This window comes from Lissotriton vulgaris, chromosome 11 (genome assembly GCF_964263255.1).
Source record: "Lissotriton vulgaris chromosome 11, aLisVul1.2, whole genome shotgun sequence".
In the NCBI taxonomy this organism is placed as follows: Eukaryota; Metazoa; Chordata; class Amphibia; order Caudata; family Salamandridae; genus Lissotriton; species Lissotriton vulgaris.
This window is the reverse complement of record NC_141699.1, coordinates 1069807045-1069828019: the sequence shown is the minus strand read 5'-3', so window position 1 is coordinate 1069828019 and position 20975 is coordinate 1069807045. Positions and strand designations below refer to the sequence as shown.

At 47.3% G+C, this 20975-nt stretch overlaps 1 protein-coding gene across 1 annotated transcript in view; it reads left to right on the top strand.

The window, feature by feature from the left end:
• AP2M1 (adaptor related protein complex 2 subunit mu 1) overlaps positions 1-20329 on the top strand; it is a 164070-nt gene extending 143741 nt beyond the window's left edge. Inside the window, exons 9-11 of the mRNA XM_086944460.1 lie at positions 11452-11549; positions 18712-18823; positions 19114-20329. Of these exons, the coding sequence (XP_086800586.1) occupies positions 11452-11549; positions 18712-18823; positions 19114-19248 (345 nt within the window). The 3' untranslated portion in view covers positions 19249-20329. The remainder of the gene's footprint in view (positions 1-11451; positions 11550-18711; positions 18824-19113) is intronic.
• The last annotated feature ends 646 nt before the right edge of the window (positions 20330-20975 follow it).

The following is a 20975-nucleotide window of genomic DNA, read 5'->3' as shown; positions in this document are numbered from 1 at the left end:
CTCTGTGCCACAGCTACCTAGGGCCGTGCTAAGTATTTTCTTGAAGAAACTTATCTTGATCCGATTGAGACATTATCACATGGCGATGTCTCACCACCACACTACATAATTCACTATCCACTTTGTAAATGCATGGAAATACTCACCCATAGGCCACGTGTTTTCAATTTTTTACTTGTTTTGTAGGTCATCACACTTCTCTAGCAGGTCTCGTGATGATCAGTTGATGACCAGTATCTTATTTTGATACTCCATATTTCCTGCCAGCTCCATGAGTATTTTCACATTTGTCCTACATAACAACCAATTTTATTTTTTTATAGTGGCTTAACTTGCTTTTCAGAGGGGCACTTTGTTGATCCTTGAAATCTTTCAAAACATTGGCTGGGGGATTTTTTGAAGAGGGCCGGTTATGCAGCTTCTACTGGCCAGGCAGTCATCTCTATGGTCCAGAAGTTTCTGCAGTGGCGTTGCTTATTTTCTTCTGAGAGCCTTTTGCCAGGAAGGCTTAAAATCTATGCTTAGCAGTGGTTATTTTTCTTTATAGATGGGTCTGTTTCTCCAGATCCTGATGAGACCTTGCTGTTGGAAGTAGACTAAATCCCTTCTCCACCAGGGAGCAAAGAGCATATCATTGGTAGTTTGCATCTGAAAGAGACACGTTAGTGATAGATTCCTTACCTTAGAATATCCCGAGGCGTCCGACTGGACCCGGAAAGGTTTTCGTCAGCAGTACCCCAGCGCGTCGGTAGGTGGCGTTGTGCGGCTCCGTATCAGTCGCTGGGGTTGTAAGCGCCGAGATGACGTCACGGAGACCACTTAGGCGCCACCCATGCACGCTGACGTCAGTTCTTTCTTTTTCCACGCCAGCAAGGCACGTACCCTAGTCTTTTTGTGACTAACTTTTTTGCGACTCTTGTCTCTACTTCTTTGAGTCTTGACTCCTGGTGCTGCGTAGGGATGCCTGGGTTTAAATCCTGCGGGGCCTGCTGCCGTACGATGTCGGTGGCCGACCCCCATGGCGTTTGTTTCTACTGTCTGGAGCGCGACCATGACTCCTGGTCATGTTCCAACTGTCTGGCCATGGCTCGAAGGCTTTGTGGAAGTGGTCCCGCAAGCTGCTGGAGGCCCGGCAGTCGTCTCCGCGCCGTTCAATGTCCAGGAGTCACTCGAGGGACCGACCGCAGAGCCATCATTATCATCATTGCTCCTCGGGGTCAAAGTCTTCACCAACTGAATCGGGTAAGACGTCACAAGAAAAAGTCGAAGTGTTTACGCTCTCCGACATCCCCCCCGTCTGTCTCCCAACGCGGACGAGGGGGCCAGGGGTCCTTCCCCACGGCTCTGTTGAAGCCTAAGAGTCCCGCGGCCTACCCACCTTATCCGGGTCTGTTGGCGACTTCCGCCCAGGTGCAGGAGTTTCTTGCCGCCTGGGCTGCCATTTCAGGCCTTAGCGGACCAGCCATCGAGCTCCTGATCTTGAAACTGTGCGATTGCGCACTTGTAAGGAATCCCTATCTCGACTATCCAAGTGGACTCCCGAACTAATACGATCCCTATCAGCTGGCTAACCGCCCCTTGTGACCCCGAGCTATCGCGCCCGCTTCTGATCCAACTTGCAGTAATGCGATTTAGGCATAGTGCAATTGTAAGTTCATAAAGACAACAATAAAATATTATGTTGTCCTGAGGATGATGCCCAGTATCTAGTGGTGGCATTGAAACGTCGTCGACACCAAAAAACGCCATCTGCAATAGGACTATGCAATATTGTAATGTGCATTGGTGTATAAGAAAATGATCTTAGTCTGTTAAAACTTTCAAATAGGAGTGTACAGACGAATTTCACTTTGCCCTTTGGCCATTCTGTGCTTCGTTTTGTTGTCTCACTGTTTCGTGGGTCATGGATAAGAGATGCTTCCTCTGAAAATAGGGACCATTGTTTTCTATAAAACAATAGGGCCCCCGCCAGCGACCCTTCGGTCCCGCGGTCCCTATTGAGGACCCTTGCTTGCCGCCGGCCCCTGCACCCCCTACCACTCCGTTCCCGGTGCCGCAATGGGTTTCGTTCATCCCCCCTCCACCCTTGCCCGAGTTTCCAGACAATTTTGCTCTGGCTTGGGACCCTAATTGGGACATGGAGCCGGATCCGCGCCGTTCCTGGTGCTGTTGGAGCATTTGTTTTCCCCTGTGCCTCCCCCGCTGCTGCAACCTGTGCCTCGGGCTGTGGGGGAGGGGTCGGAAGACCCTCTTGCACAGCAGTGCGAGTCAGAACATGGGTGAACGGAGGACTCGAAGGATGCAGGTGTCCTTGAACTATCCTCTGAGCCCGGGTTTGTGTCTCCTCCCGCTGTCCTGGAGGAAGGCGCCACATATACTGTGGTGCTCCGTAGAGCGGCTGAGGCTTTTGACCTTGATCTGCCTACTGTTACTCTCAAGACGAACCTCCTTACTGAAGTGCTTCAGCCGGCGACAAGTTCTATGGAACCTCTGCTTCCATTCAGTGAGGCCTTGACGGTTGTTTTGATGGGCACCTAGTCTAGACCAGCCACAGGGGTTCCTGTGGATAAAAACGTGGCCAGGCGTCATCGCCCAGCACCGATTGACCCTGCCTTTTTAACAAATCTGACCCCTGAGAGCCTGGTCATTCAGGCCTCTACTTTCCAAAGTGCATTTCCTACCGCTCTGCCGGATAAGGAATCGAAAAAGCTGGAGCAGTTTGGCAAGGAGTTGTTTTCCTCTGCCAGCTTGGGGCTGCGGTCAGTCAACACTACATGCCTCTTGGGCCGCTACTCTCACGCTGTGTGGTACTTGGTGGCGCAGACTCTGCCCCAGTGCTCGGACGAGGTTAGGGCTGTACTTTTCCCAAGCTGTTACGGAGGGGAAGAATGCCGCGAAGTTCGCCATTCGGTGTGGGCTGGACACCGCAGACTCTTTGGGGAGAGCAATTTCCATGACGGTGGCGCTGCGTTGCCGTGCCTGGCTGCGATACACGGGGTTTTCGGGGGATGTCCAGAGTTCCCTCGTGGACAAGCCTTTTGATGGTAGTTGCCTGTTTGGCGATAAGGCAGACCGTGCGCTGGAGTGTTTCAAGGACTCTCTGGCTACGGCCAAGTCCTTGGGTCTCTCCACCACACTCCACGTCTACCATTCGTGGCCACGAAAAGGCGCCCCCTACACGTTCGTTCAGCCAGAAGCCTGCGCAGAACCAACCTCAGCATGGCCGCGGGTGTGGTTGTGGCACAGGGGGCCAGAGTGCGGGTCAGTCCACCTTTGCTCCTGCAGCATCCGCCTCAAAGCCTTCCTAGTCTGTGCTTTGGGGTGCACCCCACGCCAGTGGGCGGCATCACCTTTCCCAATGGCGCTCTGTCACTTCGGACAGGTGGGTGCTGCAAATCGTCTGAGGGGGTTACTCCCTCCCCTTCGAGTCTGCCCCTCCCAGCCAAGGCACCTCAGTTCCACTGCATGTCCGGAGATCACTTTGCGCTTCTCCGACAGTCACTGCCCTTTTGGCCAAGGAGGCCATCGAGCGCGTTCCTGGGCCAGATGTAGGACGTGGTGGTTGTTACCACTACTTTCTGGTCCCCAAGAAGGACAAACGGGGCCTGAGCCATTCTTGGACCTCAGGAACGTCAATTGCTTCCTCCGGAAGGAGAAGTTCAAGATGTTGACTGTGGCTCAGGTCTTGGCTGCTCTAGACCCTGGAGACTGGATGGTAGTGTTGGACTTGCAGGACGCATATTTTCACATCCCTGTCTGGCTGGCCCACCGGCGTTACCTGCGGTTTACGGTAGGCCAGGAGCATTTTCAGGTTGCCGTGCTCCCCTTCGGCCTTACCAGCGCCCCTCGGGTGTTAATGAAAGTGATGGTGGTGGCTGCAGCTCATCTGCGCAGGTCAGGGGTGTCAGTCTTCCCCTACCTCGACGACTGGTTGTTGAAGGTGGGCTCGCCCCAGGCAGTTGTCACCCACCTTCAGATTTCAGACCTCCTGCATTTTCTGGGGTTCTCCATCAACGTGAGGAAGTCTCACCGAGTCCCTCTCCGAAACTCCCCTTTATCGGAGTGGTTCTGGATTTGATGCGGTTTCGGGTTTATCCTCCCGAGCAGCGAGTCTGGGATATTCAGACTATGATTCAGATCTTTTAGCCTCTATCCCGGGTTTGTCAGGATGACCCTCCAGCTGCTGGGCCTGATGGCCTCCTGCATCCTGCTAGTGCAACATGCCAGATGGCATATGCGGGCTCTGCAGTGGGACCTGAAGTTTCAGTGGGCCCAGCATCAGGGCAACCTGTCTGACCATGTCCTGAACTCGGAGGGCACTGCAAGACAGCTGCAGTGGTGGCTCACGGACCGCAATTGGGTCAGCGGCAGATCCCTCGCCCTTCCCCAACCGGAGCACGTAATTGTGATGGGCGCGCCCCTCCAGGGCTGGGGAGGCCACATGGGAGAGGCGGAGATCAGAGGCCTCTGGTCTCCTGCGGAGTCCCGGCTCCATATCAACCTTTTGGAGCTGCGGGCGATTCGTCTTGCACTGAAGGCATTCCTCCCCTCTGTCCGGGGGAGTGTAGTGCAGGTGTTCACGGACAACACCACCTCCATGTGGTACTGCAACAAACAGGGCGGGTTGGGGTCGTGCACCCTCTGCCAGGAGGCTCTGCGCCTCTGGCAGTGGCTGGAACATCAGGGCGTGACCCTGGTGGTTCAACACCTGGCAGGTTCTCTGAACGCCAGGGCGGACAAACTCAGCCGCCGGTGCATGATGAATCACGAATGGCGTCAGAACTCTGACGTGGCGCAAGGTCTCTTTCTGTAGTGGGGAGAGCCGTGGTTGTATCTATTCGCCACCGAAGAGACGCGCAATGTCATCAGTTCTGCACATTGGAATTTCCAAGGCGGCACTCGCTCGGAGATGCTTTTCGTCGCGAGTGGAGTTGCGGTCTGTTGTACGCCTTTCCGCCTATTCCACTTCTGCCCAGAGTGCTGAAGATCAAACGCGACCGGGCCCAAGTCATCCTTGTGGCTCCGGACTGGGCACGAAGGTACTGGCATCCCAGTCGAGCCCCCGGTCCGTCTGCCTCTTCAGGAGGACTTTGTCGCAGCAACAGGGGACAGTCCTCCACCCGAACCTGTCCAGTCTCCACCTCCATGCTTGGAGATTGAGTGGCGACAGTTGAGGCTATTTGACTTGCCTCCTGAAGTCTGTAATATCATTCTGGCAGCCAGGCGTCCCTCCACAAAGTCGGTATACGCCTGCAGGTGGAACAGATTTATGGCATGGTGCACAGCAAAGGCTGTGGATCCTCTCTGTCCCTCTTTCTGAGGATCTCCTCTTCCTTCTTTCTCTTGCCCAGCAGGGCTCTGCTCTGGGCACTATCAAGGGCTACCTTTCCGCCCTTTCGGCCTTTCTAAGGCCGCCTGATTTAACCATCTTTGTTCAAGTCCCCTATTGTAACTCGTTTTCTGAAAGGCATCACACACACATTTCCACCTGTTCCATTCGTGATGCCTCAGTGGGACTTGAACCTGGTTCTTACTTATCTGATGTGCGCTCCCTTTGAGCCACTTCACAACTGTCCTCTCCGCCTTCTTACTCTGAAGACTGCTTTCCTGGTTGCCATCACCTCTGCCAGGAGAGTGAGTGAGCTCCAGGCTCTCATCCAAACCTCCTTTCCTTTGTCCATCCGGACAAGGTTGTGTTGCGGACTAGACCCTCTTTCCTGCCCAAGGTTGTCACAGCCTTCCACATCGGGCAGTCTATCCCCTTGCCCACCTTCTTTCCGATCTCCACATCCCTCAAAGGAGGAAGAGCTGCTCCACCGTCTGGACCCAAAACGTGCGCTCTCATTCTATCTGGATCGCACACGCCAGTTCCGGGTGGATGACCAACTCTTTGTTGGTTACATGGGCGCTAAGAAGGGACAGGCGGTACACAAGCGGACCATCTCTCAGTGCGTCGTCTTGTGTATCAAGGCTTGTTACTCCTTGGCAAAGAAGGAGCCTCCTGTTGGGCTGAGGGCCCATTCCACTCGGGCCACGGCAGCTACCACTGCCCTGGGCTGGGGTGTCCCCTTGCAGGACATCTGTCAGGCAGCTACGTGGGCACCGTTGCACACGTTTGCGAGACACTACTGCCTGGACAGCCAAGTCCGGAGGGATGGCTTCTTTGGCTGTTCCGTCCTCCAGGACTTTCTGGTGTGATTATTGGTTCGCAGACCCACCACCGGGGTTGGTATTGCTGGGGTATCTATTCTAAGGTAAGGAATCTAATACTAACCTGTTTCTTTCCGATGAACAAGTTATCGTAAGAAACAGTAGTTAGTATTAGATTCCTTACCGCCCCACCCATCCTCCCCGTTCTGTGAACCGATATCTAGGGTTAAGGTCAACCCCTTTCAGGGCCCTGGTTTCAATGGCACCAGTGTTGGATTTTAACGTGGCTCTGCGTTTCTGGCGCGGAAAAGCTGTGTCTAAGAACTGACGTCGGCACGCAGAGTACTCCGTCATCACGGCGCTGACGACTGACGCGTAGCCGCAGACTACACCTACTGACGCGCAAGGGTACTGCTACGCAAAAATTTCCGGATCCATTCTGACGCCTGGGGATATTGTAAGGTAAGGAATCTAATACTAACTACTGTTTCTTACAGGTCTATTGTTACCGAAGGTAAGTAACTTCGTTTTCTCACTCTAAAGACAGCTTTCCTGGCGGCTAGCACCTCTGCCAGAAGAGTGAGCGAGCTCCAGGCTCTTTATTCTAAACCTCCTTTCTGTTCATCCGGACAAGGTGGTTTTAAGGACCCGTCCTTTTTCCTTGCCAAAGGTTGTCACCCCCTTCCACACCGGGCAGACCATCACTATGCCCACCTTCTTTCCGCATCAATCAGAAGGAGGAGAGGCTCCATTGTCTAGTACCAAAATGTGCGCTCTCGTTCTATCTGAAGTGCACACAACAGTTCCGGGTGGATGACCAGCTCTTTGTTGGCTACGTGGGTGCCAAAAAGGGTTGGGCCGTGCACAAACACACCATCTCTTGGTGGGTTGTTCTGTGCATCAAAGTATGTTACTCGTTGGCCAAGAAGGAGCCTTGTGTGGGGCTGCGTGCCCATTCTACCAGGGCAACTGCAGCCACTACTGCCTTGGGATGCAGCGTTCCCTTGCAGGACATTTGTCAGGCAGCTACGTGGGCCTCGCTGCAAACGTTTACCAAGCATTAATGCCTTGACGGTCCAGTCAGGAGAGACTGCTTCTTTGGCTGTTCTGTTCTCCGGGACTTTCTGGTGTAATCTTGTTCGGAGACCCACCACCACGGTTGGTATTGCTGGGGTATCTATTCTAAGGTAAGGAATCTATCACCAACGTGTCTCTTTCAGATGCACAAGTTACTACTTGCGTAACGATATATCTGTAAGAGACATTAGTTAGTGATAGATTCCTTACTGCCCCACCCATCCTCCCCATTCTGTGAACGGATTTCTAGGGTTAAGGTCATCCCTTTCAGGGCCCTAGTTTCATGGCACCAGTGGTCAGTTTCTTGCATGGCTCTGCGTTCCTGGCGTGGGACGTTGTGTACAGAACTGACTTCCGCGCCGATGGGTGGCGCCTAAGTAGTCTCCGTGACATCATCTCTGCGCTTACGAAGGACGCGGATCCGCACAACGCCACCTACCGACACGCATGGGTACTGCTGACAAAAAATTTCCGGATCAAGTCTGTCCAGATTGACTGCTTTTTTGGCTGTTCTGTTCTGCTTTTCTGCTGTTCTGGTGTAATTTTGTTCGCAGATCCACCACCGGGGTTGGTATTGCTTGTGTATCTATTCTAAGGTAAGGAATTTATCAATCACAAATCAATGCCTCTTACAGATCGATCGGTATAAAAGTAGTAACTTGTGCTTCGGTTCTCTTGCCGCCTTTACTTCACTGTTGCCAAACTAGTGTACGGGAGAAAAGGCTGTTGTGTAGGGGGCGAGGGAAGCAAGTGGTCTGGTTTTATAGGATGCTCTACCACTCTGACCATATCCCATCAACCTAGGTGATTTTTATGGCGTTTTGACACTCTCACTAAGCTCCTATTTTAAAAGATTACTAATTTTGTTGATTTGATCATTGCAATTCGATTCAAGATTCCTGTTCAGAGCAATTTGCAGTTCTTTTCAGCTCTTTCTGGGCTACCTTGGAAGGCTATTCATTGATATTTGCAGTCGAACAAATATTGTGGGAGAGGTGTTGTGCAGCGGCCAAAGCGGCTAGCTGCGGAGCGCTAATCTCACCGTTTAATCCCTGGCGGCAGCTCAGCACCATGTGACTCTAGGCAATAGGACATAAACCTTCAACACCCCGTCGGGGAGATTAAGTGAGCTACTGTCTGTCGTCTTAACCGCGGCGGCAATTCCGCCACGGTGTGGCGGTTTAGTGCAGTGGGCGGGGCCGTGGCAGCCAACGGACGTGTGCAGCACTACGGAGGTAGTGCGCGCAACGGCCGTTTGCCGACGCAGGCAGCGAAGGGGTTAAGAATTTATTTTCCACTTGTCTATTTGTCCTCATCGTTTCCATGCTTCAATCCCCAGCCGGCTTCATGTTTGTTCTTCAGTTTGCCATGTATTCTCTGCTTCATTGTTTGGTTTAGAGTTGGTCATATTCTACCATTTGTTACAAAAATTGTTGGTTATTCATTCTTCATCAAAACTTTTTGCAGTTTGCGAAAGTAGTAGTCAAAGGTATGCTCTTAAAATATTGAAACATTTCATAATTCCTCCACTTAACAAAGGAAAATGTCAAGATTGAAAGAATAGTCAATCACATGGACTGTACAAATAGTAGTCAACAATATCAAATAAGCACATGGAATAGAATACTTAAGCATGGTTTATAAAATGATCAATAACTAGATATACTGAAATCTGTTGTTCACCACTACCTGCCCCAAACCCTAAAAACTCTTACCTCTCTCTTCCTGACCCCTAAATACCCCTTCTTTTAACATCCCCTATTTTACGTGACATACATTTTTTTTCGGGGGGGGGGGGGGGGGGGTAACCTGCATGGTAAGGTCCCATGTTGTATGGTACCTGAAAAACAATTCTGTGGTGCATACTTGCGTGATTAAGACTCATGATGTCCTGCATGCTAGAGACCACGTAGTATATGTTACATACCCACGCACTTGTAATTACTACATTTATTTTATCATGAAAAGGGTATGACAGATCTATAGATAAGGAAATTCTGAAGTGTCAAATTAACCTAGTTTTTTGTGCCCTGTGTGGTACATGGAAGTTACTAGTCTGGTCATATTCAGGTGAATTTTACTGTGTAAGACTGTTTAAGATTGTGCTATGAATAGCTTGTAGTTTCCATTTTAGTATGGATAAAATAAGCTTGGGCAATAGGATTGCAGGGTTTGAAGCGGGTGTAAGAGGTCAGCACACTGCGCTCACCAAATATTAATCCTTAGTCTTTAAATACCTTCCTAACACGCCAAGCACCAACTCTGTACATAACACAATTTTTTTAGCAGTACTCCTCCCGGCATTATTGCAGACTTTGCCCCGAGGTTTGTGCTCTGAGATTTTGTACCTAAGGAAATGACTTGTCACCCCTTTTTGTGTTAATGGAACACGTTAAAAAAAAGCGCCTGTACTGTTTTTGTAGGGAACGTGCCTTTAGCAAGAAAGTCGAGGCAGCTACTTTCTCGAGCACTATTCCTTAGGTGCTCATGCTTGAGCTGTTTCACAGGTGGGACTGGCGCCCTAAGCTATGGTACACTCCTTGTCCATTTGTAGATCATAATTAGGGTGCCCGGTTTTCCGTTTTTACTGATTTTTTTTTACAGAGCAAGCAGCTTCTTTTATTTTTATTTTTTACCTACATTAAAAAAAATAGACATTAGGTTGCTTTTTGAGTGATTCTAAATGCTGTCTGCCAGACCAATAGCTGTGCGGATTGACAGGTAAAGGTATTAAAAATAAAAAAGGGATTTTAGTAAAGAGGCTTAAACAGCAGTAAATATGCATGTGATACTAAAATTAGCATGTCAAATAAGTGCATTGATTTATTATCTGTGGTTGTAAATATAATGGAAACCTGTCAGGTATTCAGCACCAACTCGCATTTATTGGTTAAGTGAATGTGGAAAAATACTGGTTTCAGCTTTTTTTTTTTTTTACAAAACCCAAAATAAATATGGATAAATACTGATAAAATTAGCATTAAATAAATACTCATGAATACAGACTAGAATGTAAAAAAAACTGGAAGCCGAATTATAATGCAGTATACTTGGTTTGATATCGGTAGAATGTCACTGGACCTCTATAGACCCCTGGTTTTTCGTTTTTCAGTAGCACAAGTAGTGCAAAATAAATCAAGACTGTTGACATTTATTATATCTTTGACCCAAAAGTTCATAAAATAGCCTCTTTATTATATAGGCAGGGTTAGTGAGTATTGGGCAGTTAAGGGAGTGGGTGGGGAGAATCAGTGGGGATGGTTGTTCCAGGACTCCTGAATGGTATGTTGGCACATTTGGGAAGGGCTTGGGATTCTATCAGGCTGTGGTGAATTAATTTGTTCTTTGGGTTTGGCGAAGATACTCTTACTGGTGAATCACTGAGTTGTGTAGTATGCAGGACTAAGTTTCTTTAGGTCTACTAATGTAAAATTGCTGCCCTAAAGTATTTTTTCTTTGTGATCCAGAAGACCTTACGTGGTGAGTGAGAGAAACTATCTTGTTATGGGACTTGCTGCTGGAAACCTTCAAAGCTGTTGACCTTCCTACGCAATAACACTATATACGCCACCCGTCGCCCCCTACAGCCTCTGAGTGGTCGCTGAATAGCTAAGCACTCTTCATAGAGCCGGAACACCCATTTGGCATTAATAAAACATTTTCATCATCCAACAAATCAGATAGTCTAAAGCAACTCCGAGCCCGTCCATGGTCAGAGACAGACCCGGACTTAACAGACCATGTGTAGACACCCGCTGGATATCAAAACTAACTAAAGTCTTGTGCATAGTAAGGTGGTGAGCTTAGCAGTGGGAGGGAGGGGTAGTTGTTTTGTTATTTTGATCCACGAATGCTACATGGTTCGTCACACACATCTATCAACCTTTATGTATACCCAACTGTCACAAACTTTACATATATGTAGCATCCTAGCATAACACAACCGTTGTAACCTAAGCACTGCTAGGATGACCAGCGATGTATAAGAAACACGTTTGTAATTTATGTATCAAAAACATAGTTGTAAAAAAAAAAAAAAGCTGTCCTGTTGGAAAGTTTTGTCTTGATTAATTTTTTTTATTGGTTTGAAAGTATGAAAAGCAATGATGCATCATCATAGGTGCCCCTCAACTTAATGCTGGCCCTTAATTGCTAGTGGAGTACAGTATTGGAGGTTTGGCTTGGGCAGATGCGTGTTTTTACATGTGTTCTGTTTGTTTGCAGGTGCGTATTCCAACACCACTTAACACCAGTGGTGTACAGGTAATTTGCATGAAGGGGAAGGCAAAGTACAAGGCGAGCGAGAATGCCATCGTTTGGAAGTAAGTGTGTTCTGCAGTCCTTTGTCAGAGGCATAGTCAGTTGATTTTGCAGCCCAATTGTGTTAATTATCATGAAATGCATTCATTTTTGTTGACATGTATAGTTGAAGGAAAATGCACAATGTAACTAAACTGGAATTTTGTTGAGAAGGAATCTACTTGTGGTGCTGTGGAAGATATCCAGCACTTGGCATTATCCGTCTTGGCAACTATTAGTCCAGTTGCTACTAGCGGTAGTCGTCCCTCCATGAGAGGATGATCCAATGGCCTGCAAAACACCGTTTGCAGTCTTAAACACTCTGAACCAATTGGACCACCACACACTGTACTGACTCCTCCCCATCCTCCATAGCCTCTTCGGTGTGAAGGAGAATTAAAATATTTAAATTGGATGAGGCGCAGACTCGCTGATACAGTTGCTTGTCTGGCTGCCATCTTGCCCATAATTTGTTAATCATCCTTCAGGGCACCCATTTCTTGTTAACATCATTATCTAAGTTAAGTGCCATAAACGGTCCATAGAATTTATTACAAGTACTTTTCTTTGCCACCAATGTGTCTTTTAGTTTCTGGGGGGTTGAAGTCTGGCATCGGGTCTAGCCTGTCCTTATATCCCTCTAGTGCAATGCTGTAGCTATGATCTATGAAGGTCATACTCTCCTGATAGTTGTTCAGAGGTCATCATATAGTCCGGCACCCAAAAATCCTCAAGTTTAGATATCCAGATCATGTCCCAAGACAGAAATCCCACCAATTGGAAGATATAGTCCGGCACCCACAAATCCCCAAGCTTGGATATCCGGATCATGTCCCAAGCCAGACATCCCTACCTTTAAATCTCTCTAAGCCAAATTCCCTTCCAGAGAAGACCTGTCTCAGCCAGCCATGCCACCCAATCCATTTCTGCGCCCTCAACTAGCACTCTAAGGGAACAGCAGTGACCTTTAATTTCTGTACATGGGCTGTTCCCTTTAATATCTGTACATGGGTGCAATCTGTTCGGAGTAAAGTGAGTAGGCCATATGTGCTCATAATTCAAATTCTAATCTAATGGCAAAGCAGCTCAGTTTCCCCAACATAACTTTCATTGATAGTTAGGAGCTGGGCAACCAATAGTATGATTTCATGTCCACTATTCCAAGCCCATCTTCAAAGGGCAACTGCACTCACATTCTGTATGCTACCCTAGGGTGTCCACCAGCCACAAAAAGTTAAAGATTGTTATGTGGAAATGAATTTGTCAGGGAGTCGGTAAGGGTAGTTTTGTAGTATGTACAGAAGCTGTGGGAGAGTGAACATTTTAAACAAGGCTGCCCTACCCATGATATTTAAAGGTAGTTTGCTCCATATTGCCATGTGGGCTTTAAGTTTTCCTAGCACAGTTATGTTGGAAGCTGGCTCTTTATATAGTGTACCAAAATGAGGTACACTGTGTAAAGAGTCCAGGTAAACTCCAGTTGGTTTACAGAGGCACAAGTGATATTCAAATGCTCTTTTGTGGTAGTGTAGGCGAGCAGTTAGGCGTATCAGAGGGTGGTGCAAAGCATTTGTTGTACTCCGAGCCATAAATGAGAGCCATACTCTAATAAATCCGAGTCCAATTTATAAAAATAAGTTGTTGTATAAATTTTGATACCAGGAACTTCAATAGCAAGTACGTACTTTTTTTAAATATTGAATTTTGCAGGTAAGTGAAACAGTTTCTTAAATGTGCTTTTACACATAATGCTGTCCTATGGGAGAAATGGCATAGATAGCATAGAGGTATTTACAGTCCGCTTCTGGGGGTCTCCTTCGGGTCTTAAGGTTGTAGGGGGCCAAGGTCCAAAGTACTACCAGTAGTTATTCAAAACCTGCCCTGGGGTGTCCGGGTGCAGAGGTGCTGGACATCTTGGTAGCTGTTCACGGTCTTGGTTTGTGGCAAGGGGTCCTTTACCCTGGGTATTGGTCCTGGTGTCCCCTTCATATGGTGGGGGGACAGATGTAACCTTCAGGAGCACAGGTACCTTGTCCTGAGGAGCTGTGGTGTCGGGCAGTTGCAACTCAGTGAACAGGGTTTTTCTTGTCTGTGTCTGCAGGCTAGTAGCTCCTCGACTCCAAGTGAGATTGTTGGCAATCTCCCAGGGTTCTTGGAAGCTGGTCAGCTGCGAGACGTGTTGCTGGTTGCGATTGTCGAGACTTGGTGCTAGCAGGCAGGGTTTGTCGCCAAAAGTCCACAGTCAGTCTTCTGTTCTTGCTCTTCTTGTGTGTCTTTGTTGTCCTCTCATCTTGATCTGTCGAATCTGAGCTCCTGGTGTCAGGGGTGCCACCTAAATACTCAATTTATGGGCATCCACGGACTGACAGAACCCTCTATATACCTACTTCCTGTGGGAAGTGGGCATAACCCTGACCACCAAATTCCACCAAAACCAAGATGGTGGAATTCTAAAAGTTGTCGTCTTCCGGTAGCCCACATTAGTGGCGGTGCTAGCCTGAGGGGGTGCGGGGGCACACCTCCTGACTAGCTGATTTACCATCCTGTTGCCAAATGGGCCCAGGGCAGGAAGGGGGTGGCATTTCCCCTGTCTGGGAATGCCTCAAGTCTCATATTAAAGGTAGTAGAGGCCTCCTGATTGATATGTTGATCATTTAGCCATCTTGCATGGAGCAGATGACATCATCTCAGACCAGAGCAGGCATTGTTTCTGCTCTGAGTGCGGACTCTCAGCAGTTTGCCAGCACACTAGTAGTCAGGTTTTCAGGGGCCACCTCTAAGGTGCCCTATGGGTACATGTATTCATTAAATCCATCACTGGAACCAGTGTGGAATTAATACGAGATGTTTGATACCAAACATCCCTAGTTGCAGTGAAACCTTCATGTAGCTAGGGAACTCTTAATTACCAGTGTCCAGCACATGTACTAAAAAATGGCTTCCTTGTTCATCAAAGAATGCAATGTAATGTGACCAAAACAATGCAATGTGACCAAAACCGAAGTCATGTTGTTTGGAGGGGCCACTCTGCTCTGGTCCCCCGACTGGTGGCCACTTGAGCTAGGACCTGTCCCCGTGCCTAAACAGACCATCAAAAATCTGGGAGTGCGCCTAGACCAAGCATTGATACTAAAAGATCATATCAATCAAGTTACAGGAACTTGCTTCCGAGTAATAGGACTTCTACGACGCATCTTCCCCTTCCTGCCCGACATCCACAGGAAGACGTTGGTACAAGCACTGGTCATCGGACGGATAGATTATTGTAATGGACTACTTATCTCTGCCAATCAAGAACAACTGTGCAGATTGCAGGTGGTGCAGAATACTGCAGCAAGACTCATCTTGAATGCCCTCCCCCGAACTCCCTCACGCCCACTCCTCTCTCATCTTCATTGGCTCCCGGTGAGACAACGAGTTAACTTCAAACTATGCTGTATAATGCATAAGTGCATTTATGGGTCTGGTCCCAAATACCTAAGAGACATATTTGTCCCTTACTCACCTGGATGCACCTTGCGTTCCAGCAACACCATGTTGATGCAGGTGCCCAGAGTGACGAGAGCAAAACAGGGAGGACGGGCCCTCTCCCTTAAAGGCCCCATGCTATGGAACTCTCTGCCTCCCCAGCTGAGACAAATCCCGAATCTCCTTTCTTTCAGAAAGAAATTAAAAACATCTCTTCCCCCAAGGCTAATTCTCTCCAGCTCTCCTATACTGTCACGCCCTAGCATGTTTCTTCTCCCTTACAGAAGCTACGCGCAGAGATACCCCTTCGGGGCTGATTCAGGCGCGATATAAGAATATAAATAAATAAATAAGAATCTCATTAGACATCTCAGGGACATATCTAGATATTTCCTCGCAGGTGGTACAGTGCACACTGCTGTAGGGCTGTAATGCCTGCTATAGGGGTGACGTGCCTATACTGCACATAGTGTCTGCAGGCATGGCACACACTGGGTGTGCCAGGGCATGTCACGTCACTTTTTGTCTGCACCAGGGCACGCAGCCTGCAATGGCAGTTTGCATGCTGGTGCTGAGGGGTCTCTTAGGGTGGCACAAAACATGCTGCAGCCCTTAGGGTACCCTCTTTAGTACCCTATGCCCTAGCACCGTGGTTACCTTTTACTAGTGAATTACAGGGAGTGCTAAACGTATTGCCAATTGGGAAACAATTATAAAGTTTTAGGAAAAGATCTTTCACTGGGGACCTGGGTAGCAGGAACCCAGTGCACTTTTGTCATAATTGCATCCGATATAAGGAAAAAAGTGGGGGTGAGAACTAGTCGGCCAGCACATTAGTAGTGGTGGATTCTCAGGGAGCACCTCTAAGGGGCCCTCTGGATACATGTATTAATAAATCCATCACTGAAATCAGTGTGGGTTTCTCAAATACAAGATATTTGATACGAACACCATATATTTCAGTGAGGCCATCATGTAGCTGGGGAACTCGTTTTTACCATTGTCCAGCACATGTACTTAAAATGGCTTCCCTGTTCACTTGTGACATCTATGAATTGACTGACATCACTGGGGCATAACTGCTCATGCAGATATATCCACACATATAGTATAGTGCACCTTGCCTTCAGGCTGTAAGGCCTGCTGTAGGGGTGGCTTACCTATACTGCGTGCAGTTTCTGAAGCCATGGCACACGGGATGTGTGCCATGTCATGTTTTCACTTTTGTCTGGGTGTTAATTCCCTTTCCTTGTGCCAAGAAAGGGCAGAGGCTTTAGTCCTATTTAAGATCTTGAACCTCTGTTTCTTCCTGTCAAATGACAAATTCAGGATGCTCGCACTGGCCTGGATCTATTTGCCCTGGATCCAGTGCAAATAGAACCTGGATGATTCATATTTCAATATCCCCATCCTAAAAGCTGACCGGAATTACCTGCAGTCCGAAGTGGGCCATGGGCAATTTCAGGGTGTGTTTACGAAGGTGATGGCAGTGATTGCAGCATACCTTCGGAGATTAAGTGCCAGTCTTCCCCTTACCTGATAAGCTGTTGAAGGTGGGTTTACCACAGTCCGCCATGGACCACCTCTAGGCAGCTGCAAACTTAATATCGTTTGGATTCACTGTTCATTGTGCCCAGGTGACACCTGACTGCAGAGACTACTTTTCATTGAAGCCATCATGTATGCGGTGCTCTTTCTGGTCTTCACTTTAGGTCAGTGAGTCCAGGACAATCCGGCTATGATCCTGATGTTTCATCCTTGGTCCTGGATCTCATTAAGGATGGTTCTGAGGCTTCTTGGCCAACTTGCCCCTTGCATCCTGCTAGTCTACCATGCCAGATGGCACATGCAGGCCCTGCTGTGGGATCTGAAGCCTCTCTGGGCTCAGCACGAACATGAACTGCCAAATTCGATCCAGGTTTTGTTTTTCTGATGAATACTTCCAACTGCAGAGTCCACACCTTTTGAATGGATGCCAAAGCCGTACTTTCCAAAAGGTGGATAGCCTGATGAGTGGACTTTACATAAGAAATGTCCTGCAGAACTGAATAGGCAAAAGGGCCATCTAGGTATTGAAGTTGCTCTACTGAGCAGCCACCGCGCCAATCACTCTAGGAAGGCGCTTTCTTCCAAGCTGGCCAGGGACTTCCTTAATTTGAAGCCTTTGGGTCAGTACGAGTATTACTGGGTTCACGTGCCTATCTTCATAGACAGGAAGTTATACTTCCAGTTTTGAGTGGGCACTTTCCTGCTGAGAGCCTTTACCTTAAAGTGGCCTTGTGGAGCCTCTGTATGTCCTGCTGGCACTTCTTCAGCGGAGATGTTTCGCACGTTCTTTGTCTGCCCAGCTTAATCTTGTCCTCGCAAAACTGGAGACGCTTAGGTGAGCATAGTCACTCCACTGCTCTTCGCATCCTGAGATCGGACTGCAGTCTAACTTTTGCGATCCCCGAGCCAAGCTTTTAGGTGCCATGTTAACACTTTTTAGCAAGCCCCCCTCTCCCCCATTTATTATTCTGTCTATTATCTCTGTTCTCTTAATTTGTATGCCGCAACCCTCCTTGTGCCTTTTCTGTAGCCTGTATATTCTAGTTGATATTTACCTTTTTTACTGTATTAATGTTGCCACTTAAAAGTTATTTGACTGATTCACTGATTAAGCAATATAGCCATCTGTCTGTTTGAGAGGTGACATTTATGTCTGAAGGTGTGGATAAACGCCATGTAGCAGTGTGGCAGATATCAGTCAGTGGAACACTATCACTACCTCCCCACCCCTCCCACAATTTTGGTCTTTGTCCTGGTGCAGTGAGCCCGAAGACCAAAAGGAGGCTCCATCTTCTTACTAATGGGGGACAGTAGGTTTAAGAAAAATTTTAATTTAGAGTGCCTATTGGCAAATCTTCTGGACACTGAATAAAATTAGCAGTTGATAAAGCCTGAAAAGGAAAGGCACAACGTCATAATTATAAAGCATACAGAAGATTGTAAAACTCATCAGAATCGTTAATCTAAAAATCATCATGTTATGGAGCTAGCAAGAAGCTAAATGAAGTGTTATTCAGATGGGGACAAATTATTAATCATTCCCAAAGGAGGGTCTGAGGGCTTTTTAGACGGGTCCAGCATACATGCCCTAACAATAATGAAGATACAAACTGTATGCTGTTCCTAATTTTGAAACAAGAGGAAACTAGTTTTGTGTGGTCCTGAAGTGTAGGAGGATGAGGATTCCTCCTCTTGGAATATAGGGCCCACACACACCCGGCAAGGTGTCATGCTCCATCATATGGGCTGCTCCTCGTCAGGTCGGCGCTTCAATACTGGATGGGCTCCCTATGTGGGGCTCTGTGATGGAGATCTTTTATTCCAAATGTCGTTTGGTGTTTTGGGGGTCTAATCTGTGCACATCCAGTGTAGTGCACAGATTAAACACTAAAGGAAACTGAATTTTACGCTGCAGGACACAACAGATTGTCTTTAGATTTAGAGCAAGAAGTGGTCAGTGAAATGGACTCTACTTGCCAAGATAAATTGGTTCCATCCAGCTTGAGAAAAACTTGAGATATGAAATGGTTGGGATATTATTTTTATATGCATTATATGGAGACCTGTAGGTAATGGTTAAATATCAATTTCCAAACCCTACTGTCAAACATGTACTTGGTTGCAACCCTTTGTTTACATTTACATTTCAAGGATTGTGTTCTCTTTCAGGATTAAGCGTATGGCTGGGATGAAAGAGTCTCAGATCAGTGCTGAAATAGAGCTCCTGCCAACTAATGACAAGAAGAAGTGGGCAAGACCCCCTATTTCTATGAACTTTGAGGTTAGTGTGTGTTGGTTCAGAAATATTTGAAGTCCCTGTGCCAAAGTAATCAATGTAGCTCATAGCAGGCAATGTCCTAAGTCACAAACTGATGTGTCCTCTAGATTACTAAGCTCTTCTGTAGTCCCACTCTTCATAACCACCTTGCGTCCCCATCCGTTACTTTCAAGAGCGCAAGTTCAAGACCATATTATCCCCTCCTGAGTCAGGTTTTGAAATTTGTATATTTCTTGAATACTTAAATATCTTCCACTTGGATGCATTACCTTATGTGTTCTCTCTCTCTCTAGGTGCCGTTTGCTCCTTCTGGTCTTAAAGTCCGTTACCTGAAAGTCTTCGAGCCAAAGCTGAATTACAGTGACCATGATGTGATCAAATGGGTGCGCTACATTGGAAGGAGTGGGATCTATGAGACAAGGTGCTAGCCTTCAAGGACGAATGAGGGGCCATCAACTTCCCCGATAAAAGCTAATGAAAACTGATGGGAATTATCTAGATTGGGGAATGTGACTCCCCTCTGCTCACCCGGTCACCAGATTGAAGCTTATCAGTGTCTCTTCGAGTCAGTCTTTTTACTTGAGGGAAGTCAGCCTTGCTGTGAGCATTTACCCTGGGACTGCAGCTACATTGTTCCATGGATGGAAGTGTACGTGTCTTCTGATGGGTGGGGGTAGTGAACAGCAATCACAGCCGGGGCTGTCTTTTCTTTGGTGAGGGAAGGCAGGGACACAGCAGCGTAGGCTTGTCATCATCCCTCTCCAGTCTAAGAGTAATGATATAAACCATGCTCCATCCATTGCTGTCTTACTACATGCTATATCATATCCTAGTATTTTTCAAATTCTCTTGCATATATGTACCGCTAGAATAGTTAAACTGAAAACTGTGGAAACTGGAGGCATTCAACCTGCTCCTGTCTTCGTAGCTAGCAATGTGTTTATCAGTGTGCTCTGATGGTGTCAGCAGTCCCTTCTTCATGACACTCCTACCACAAGATACCTTTTGATATAGAGCATTGCCATGAAAGTTACCTGAATTTTCCTGGATCTTGCATTTTTTTGTTATCATTTTTTGTGACCAAACAAAGATGTGATATTTGAATCCCTTGGCTGCTATTGATCAGGTGAAGGGGTACAAATCATAAGCCTGAAGGAGAGACCCTGTCTTCTCACTCACTTGACTGTCTTTAGGAATAATAGCAAGAAACATTTCCTATCCCTCACTGCCTCTTGATTGCAGTAATACAGTTGGTGAGCAAGCGCACTATGGTTTGATTTCTGTGTGGAGGCAAGGTTCTCCCCTTTTGTTGCCTCTGGCAGCATATCTGATTGGTAAATGGGAAGTATCACATGAAGGAGGCACTTAGTAATGCCAAGGGGCCACAGAAATGTGTAATAAGTGGAGATACAGCTACTGTCCACAATCTCTGGTTCCTGATGGTGTTCTGTTCGTTTTGTACACTCTGTGATTGTCCAGTTATGAATCCAATAAACTATGTACACCTAATTTGTCTGTTGATTTCTCTTTACTACTTCCTTGTGAGGTGGAAGTTGCATACCATGCCCAAGCTTCATTCTGATGTTTAAATCTGGTACACTCGCCGATCTTGTTTGTCCACAATTCTCTGGAAGCCCTTCTGCTCTCAGGTGGGTGCATACTTTTGATATAGTCTTATAACAAATGTAAGATTAGACAAGTCTAGCTTTCTCTAGCCATGTACTCAATACCTGCTGCTCCAAGCCGGAGGATGTGCACTGCGGTTGTATAACGGAACCACACTTGCCATTACCACGCATGCCTTAACAAAGTGGTTATTACAGTGACTGCATCTTCACCACGCATGCCTTAACAATATATATATATATATCTATATATCCATCTAATAAGGTTGCCCAATTTAAGATGCCAACACATAGGGAGCTTTCTCCTTCTTTAATGAGTATCACAGGAAAGTCAGTTGAAAACCACAAACCAAATATATCGGCCTTTCGAACGTCCATCGTTCTTGTTCACAGGCAACGAAAATCAGAAAACCGATGCGTTGTTTTAAATATCTGCATCACATAAGTCCCGCCACAGTGGGTGTAGGCAAGAAATTGCCGGTAATACTTGCAGTTTTTTAAAACTGCGATCTTCTCAAGTGAGTGCTGCC